At 33.2% G+C, this 7,298-nt stretch overlaps 1 protein-coding gene across 1 annotated transcript; it reads left to right on the forward strand.

Annotated features, from left to right (window-relative positions):
- Positions 1–3,553: 3,553 nt before the first annotated feature.
- On the forward strand, positions 3,554–5,263 carry LOC129902272 (delta(12)-fatty-acid desaturase FAD2-like). Its single transcript, XM_055977468.1, has 2 exons — positions 3,554–3,617; positions 3,903–5,263. Exon 2 carries the CDS (start codon positions 3,925–3,927, stop codon positions 5,056–5,058), a length of 1,134 nt encoding a protein of 377 aa, XP_055833443.1. The 5' UTR covers positions 3,554–3,617; positions 3,903–3,924; the 3' UTR covers positions 5,059–5,263.
- The last annotated feature ends 2,035 nt before the right edge of the window (positions 5,264–7,298 follow it).

Here is a 7,298-nt window from a genome sequence, read left to right on the forward strand (position 1 = left end):
GTTTTTATTCTATTCCATAAACAATGACATTGAAATTTATATTTCTTTCAAATCTACTGTATTACATTAAAGGTTTGTACATGTGACGATCAGATTTGAGGGTTATATTAAGCTATGTTATGTTATCAGCGTTATTATATTTGTTTTAGTCATTCTTTCTATTTTACTTTCGCATTTTCTGTTTTCGTTGGGTTTAGGCTAAGTGTCTTGGTGGGATAAGGCAAGTGCCATCATGCTTAATTTTTGACTCGAACTCACAATGTTTCAAGGTAAAATCAAGGCTTCAATCAGACAAGTTTTAAATATGAGAGTGCACAATTAAATATATTATCCTTTCTTAAACTATCTATCTATCTATCTATCTATCTATATATATATATATATATATATATATATACTGCACGAGCAACCTCACGCCACCATAGGGTCCGCCTCTGCTACTTCTTCATGCCCACCCCCATTCCCTTTTTCCTTCTTTAAACTCCACATTCCACCCAAAGTACATTTATATATTCATCAAAATTTCATTAAACACACATCAAAATCATAGAAAACTTCAACACCCATATAACTTTAAAAACTTGAATTTCTTAGAGAATTTTAAATTTCTTGAAAAATAATGAATTTCAATAGAGGAAAACGAGGTTCTAATGGACAATCTAATGTTAAGAACTTATGATGGCAACGACAATGCAAGTGACGGGTAGAGAAATAATTTTCTTGTTCTAAAATCATTATGAATAGTCTTTCTTGAATTAACTATTTACTAAAAATTGAGTACTATATAAAAATCTAAGGATGATTAATACCGATAATCAATAATGATAGTGCAAGTAAGGACTGGCAAGTTTCAGAAGGAAAAGCCTAAAGAGGATCAAACAACCTCCTTGATTAATATATCTTAAGTCAGATTGTGTAATAGTTTTCTATATGTATTTTGCAATGTACCGTTTCTTAGTCAACATAGCTATGTCATATTGTAAAGGGAGAGTCTCCCTAGTTTATTGCTTTCATAGAATAATCAACATACCACTAGAGGTAAAGAATAGAGTAGAGGTCTTCTCCTTTCTTCTCATTCTTGGATGTGCAGGTAGGTGCATACATACAATAGACCATCCAGCAATTGGAGGCCCATTTATGGTTGCAACACACATGCAGCATCCCACAACAAGATCACCAACAACCAACACCCTACAACACCTTGATGAATCACACAACACCACCAACAACCAACAGGAATCTGCAGAACACCATCAACCAATGGAGTGCAAGCCTACTGTTTGTTTTGTTGATTGTTTCTTGTTTGATTGTTTTTGTGCAGGTGTAACAAATCCATCAACTTCCAACAGTCAGCACTCACTATGGCTGTTTCTCAACAATGCAACTACAGCAGATGAGGAAACCAAACAACCCCTGCTGGAGCAACTGTTGGAACCAACAAGAGCTCACCTTTCTTGGACCTACCCCTTGTGTTTGCTTGTTTGTTTATGCAGGTTGCTGGAGCATCAGAAGCTGCAAACTCTAACAAGCTGCAGTTGCACAAGCCATGTACTATAGCAGCAGCAGCTGACCTGGAAGATCCTCAACCATTTCCAGCACACAACAACAACAACCCTAAATCCCTTGCAGATACTAGAGCAACAACAGTAGTACTTGTTTGTGGTCCAACTGATTCTGCAGGTCACACAGAAGCTCCATATGCATCAACCATTCAACAACATCAGCAACAACACAAGCCAAAAGCAACACACAATTCAGCAACAGTCAGCAAAATCTCAACAATATGCATCATGCAACATCAAACTGATCCCACATGTTATAGTATGATAGCATATGTAGCAACTACAGACCTCAAGAAGTCACAACCCAAACGGATAACTAGAGACGTTAGTCGAGCGACCTTGAAAAAGTTAGCCGACTGAAGACTCATCAAATGAAATACATCCATATGTCACCAAATATGCAACACCATGCACTGACATTGCATGAAGCACTCGCATCTCATGGACAAGCTCGGTATGAAAAAGATTAAGAAGGCGAAGATGAAATGAACGATCTCGATCCATGGAAATTGGAAGTTTCATATACTTGTTCTTCAATTTAGCTATGTTTTAATGTAGCTTAGTTGAATAGGACTAGTGTAGGTTTTCTTCTTGTATTGACATGGAAGGGGAGAGTCTCCCTCATTTACGTTTTTCTTAGTTTTATTGTATCGAGAGGAGTCCTCTCATAGGTTTATCGCTTTCCATCTACCAATGGAGATGAGCTGGCCGATCTTAGTAGGTCGACTGACTTATGAACCATCTTAAGTTCGGAGGTAAGGTTTATGTCCCCCTCCGTGTATTTTTATTATTTTTATTTATGTTAAGGCTTGGGGGTGCTGCTCAACCCCTGACTGTGCACGAGAGGTGGGAGCCTCGTGTAGGGTCTGTTTCCCCCTCAAAAAAAAAATAGTGCAAGTGGTCAGAGAGTAATGAATTAACAAAAAAAAGGGGTGAGGGGGGGGAGTAAAACTTTAAAATTAAATGTCTTTCTACGTGGATCTGACATGACAATAACGTAGTGCTGACATAATAGTAACATGATGTGTTTGTAATGCAGTTTTTATTGTGGGATTGATGTTATATTCTTAAGGTGATATTAAATTCATTTCAAATTAGATTAGAGGGTAAATAAACACTTATAAAGTTAAAGTGTTAAAATAAATTTAATTGACTAATTTAAGTGTAATTTTATGTATTATCCATAATTTTAATATTATACAACGATACAAATTAATTGCAAGAGCCTCCAAGACATTAATCACAAATATTGAATATAACATGGTGTATCCAATATTTTACAAATACATGGAATATAAAATATATATGGATAGACCGTATTGATTTTCCACCATTTCCTTCCGTCTTAATAAGTAAAAGCAGTAACGAAGAGAGTAAAAATTTCTCTTTTTTTAATTCCCGTAAAAATTTAAACAACTACACGAAGAGTCGTTCGGTAGCTGATTTGAAAGTGAATCATTTATTTATTAAATTTTACATAACTAATATCACATTTGATAGAAAGTTATGAAATAAGTTATTCATAAATAATATAAATATGATGTTTGATTTACAACTTAAAAAATTACATAATTGTATAAATTATAGGGAAATAACTTATACATAAATAATTAATCTCTATATAACTAATCCATTTATTGAAGAGACGTCTTGAAGTAACCGGTAAAATACAAAGTAAGAATGCGTACACTAAACCCTTATAGTCAGACACTTCTTCAAATCCCACACATAACAAAAACTTTAATACACCAAACTGCCCTTTATAAATAATCCATTCACTAAATTATATATATAAATTTTCTCATAACTCAAACCAACTATTAAATGAATCACTGACATGAGAGATTATTTTCTCCCCATAAACACAGAGCCACGCAAATTAAAATATAATGATAATGATAAAAAAAAGAAGAAGATAAAAGTAGTTATCTGCTAAGAATAGTCAAAGTAGGTTGGCTCTTGGGTCCCACATACATGCATAATATATACACAAGCTATCTTCACAATCTGAGAAAGCAAAACTCAAGACTCTTTTCTCTCTACTTTTGAATTGAGGTATTTCTTGTCAATAAAAGTCTACATTTAATTTAAGTAATTCGTTAAAATTTATTTTCTTCCATATTTTGATCTGCTCTTATTATAGAATATTTAGCTTATTTTTAGTTTAATAATCAAGTAGAAATTAAAGACGAAACCAATTTATGAGTCTTAGCTCTCTATAATAACTTTAACATTTTTGTTTTCCTAAATTAAAGAAAAGTTTATGCTAATTGATTTGGCATTTTCATGTTTACGCAGTGATTGTGTTATATTATAACTAAATCAACTTAATTATTGCAGATTCAGTATTGAAGAACAAAAAATGGGAGGTGGTGGTAATATGACAATGGAAAGAGAAGAAAAGAAAAATCCTCTGGAAAGAGTTCCATCTTCAAAGCCGCCTTTTACAATTGGAGACATCAAGAGGGCCATCCCTCCCCACTGCTTTGAGCGATCTCTTATTCACTCCTTCTCCTATCTTATTCAGGATCTCATACTTGTCTCCATCTTTTATTACATTGCGACCACTTACTTTCACCTCCTTCCATCCCCATATAGTTATCTTGCATGGGCTACTTACTGGATTGCTCAAGGTTGTGTTGGCGAAGGAATATGGATCCTTGCCCATGAATGTGGCCACCATGGCTTCAGTGATTACCAATGGGTAGATGACACTGTTGGTCTTATCCTCCACTCTGCACTTTTAACACCATACTTTGCATGGAAACATAGTCATCGTCGTCACCATGCCAACACTGCTTCCCTTGAGAATGATGAAGTCTACAAACCAAGACTTAAATCAAAAGTAAGATGGTACTACAAATACTTGAACAATCCAGTAGGACGAGTCCTCATACTTGCCTTCACCCTCACTTTTGCCTGGCCTTTGTACTTGGTCTTCAATGTCTCCGGAAAAAAATATGACCGTTTTGCAAGTCACTATTATCCTTATAGCCCAATATATACCGATCGTGAGAGGTTACAAATCTACATTTCAGATGCAGGTGTCATTGCAACTACTTATTTGTTGTATCGCGCTACTTTGACTAAAGGGCTAGCTTGGGTTGTCTGCATCTATGGGGTACCCCTCCTTATTGTCAATGGCCTTGTAGTCTTTATCACTCTTTTGCACCACACTCACTCCTCATTGCCACATTATGATTCATCTGAGTGGGATTTTCTAAGGGGAGCTCTAGCTACAGTAGATAGAGACTATGGTTTCCTAAATAAGGTATTCCACAATGTTACAGATACACATGTTTTGCATCATATATTTCCATACATATCACATCACAATGCAGTGGAGGCAACAAAAGCTATGAAACCATTGTTAGGAGAATACTATAAATTTGATGATACTCCAATTTTAAAGGCAATGTGGAGGGATACAAAGGAGTGCATCTTTGTGGAGAAAGACAAGGATAAAGGTGTTTATTGGTACAAGAACAAGCTTTGAAACTTGAATACCAACAAGTATTCATTCACAATTGCTTAAACAAGTTTGTACTATTAATGTTTGTTTTACTTGTCACTACTGTATTTATTGTTATCCCAGATCCCACGTTGTGGAATTTCACTGGGTTGTTGTTGTTGTACTATATCTAATGTTACGTAATAAAATAAATATCTATCTATGTAACAATGAATTAATTTGGTGTGAATGAATGAGAGAAATCTTATTATGAAAATAATTTCTTTCTATTTGAAAACTAATGATTAAAAACATGTCAAATGTCTTATAAATGTGGATGTATATGTGAACCCCAAAGTGTGGTTATTCACTTTAAGAAATTCCACTATTAATTCATTTTGTGACGTTTTATTCTAACCCTCACCATATAAATCATTTTGCGGTGGTTTTATTATGGAGGTTAGAAAATTGCCACAATTTAGTATAGTTGATGGAGACTACCGACCCCAAAAATTTGTTAAATTCGTTAGATTTAGAAATTATAAATGCTTTAAGATAAAATTTAGATATCAAATCAATAGTCATATTCATTTATATATGTTTTTGCATTTTAACTTTATTGAAGCTCTTGTAATACTAATTAATTTTTTATGGCAAAATATTTTAATTAATAGGTACTACTTGATAAAAATAAAAAGATAAAACTCAAATATGCCATTGATTTTTGAGAAATTTGAGCCTTTTTCCAAAAATGAAAAATAAAAGAAAAAATTATCTAACTACACACGTTATATTACTATATTTACTATTATTCCCCACCATTTGTAAAAATCTCAAAAATCCCTTTTTCTTTAACTCTCTCTCCAACTCACCGATACATCCCATTTCGATTCTTCCAACTATCCTAAATTCATGCCTATTTTCAGGCCACAACTACAGTGGTTTATGTTTTGAATTTTCAGTCCATGATTTTCTGAATTTCAAGCTTCTAATCAAGGTAATTCAATTTATTCCTTCTCGATCATCTCACTTCAATTCCATCTCCTTCGATTTTCCATTGATTTCAACTGTAAATTTTTGTTGTTTTTACTCTTCTATTCACTAATACATATGGATTTTGTTTCATCTTTTATTGTTGGTCTCACACAGTTGAATCAAAATCAAGGAATTCTTGTTTCATCGGGTTTTGATTCTTCTGATAAAGGGTATAAAGTGATTAGATCCAAACATCACAACGATTCATTAGTTATAGATGCTTTACATGCAAAATCGAAATCTCAAATTACAAGGTCGAAGTATACAGTTAAAAAATCACCTCAAAAAGAAGAAGAAAAAAATTGAAGGTGTTACAACATGTCCTAATCTTCCAAAGGTATGGGTTATTCAAATGTATCTGACCAAAATGTAGCGAATAAATGCATCTAATGTATCAAATTTCTTTTAATCATATTTTATATTAGACTATATGTATCATATTTATTTTCTTGTATTTTAAGTGTTGATAGACTTTTCATATGATGATACATAAGGTTCTATTATGAGTTTTGCTATTATGTACATGATACATAAAATCTTTGGCTTTTTATAATTTTCAAGATACATTATGTATTAATTATGATACATAACCTTTGGTTGATTTTTCGTTGATCAGGATTCATCAATTTATGTCTTCTATGTTGTTTCTGATACAAAAGGTCTTTTAATTTTCACTACACACAACTTGTTTTGTATGTATAGATAGTCAAAACTTAGTGTCTCATATCAATATACATAAGCTCACTATGTATCTAGATTTGTCATGTACTTGATACATAAGTTCGATAAGTATCCGCTACTCTAATGTATCAGGTAGTATTTTGGTCTGATTCATTTGTTCTTTTAATTCATGGATTGAAGTATGTCATCAAAAAGATCCCTTCCCACTCTTTGAGATTCGGCACTACATATACCACTAATTTTATTGATGATTTCAAATCATCAATAGGTGAAGAAGGTATCCAGTTGTTTAGGCAAACCATTTTTTTCACAACCCTAAACCGCCGTGACTGGTTCCCATAATACTTATTCCAATGGAAGAACCATTCTAATAGCTCAACAACAATAATTGCAATATATACACAAGCTTAAAGATGCAGAAACAAGTGTAAATTAAAGATAAGTGCTAAGTTCCCACAAACTCAGAAAACTAACTAGTTATAACTTCCATTGTGGGATATTAAACACTCCTAGAAACTGAAAATCATCGCACCAAAACTCTAAACTAACAAGTCTAGAATAGGAGTATA

This window comes from Solanum dulcamara, chromosome 1 (assembly GCF_947179165.1).
Source record: "Solanum dulcamara chromosome 1, daSolDulc1.2, whole genome shotgun sequence".
Lineage (NCBI taxonomy): Eukaryota > Viridiplantae > Streptophyta > Magnoliopsida > Solanales > Solanaceae > Solanum > Solanum dulcamara.

Coding starts and splice junctions, on each gene's coding strand:
- LOC129902272 (XM_055977468.1), top strand. CDS start 3,925: ATGGGAGGTGGTGGTAATATGACAATGGAAAGAGAAGAAAAGAAAAAT.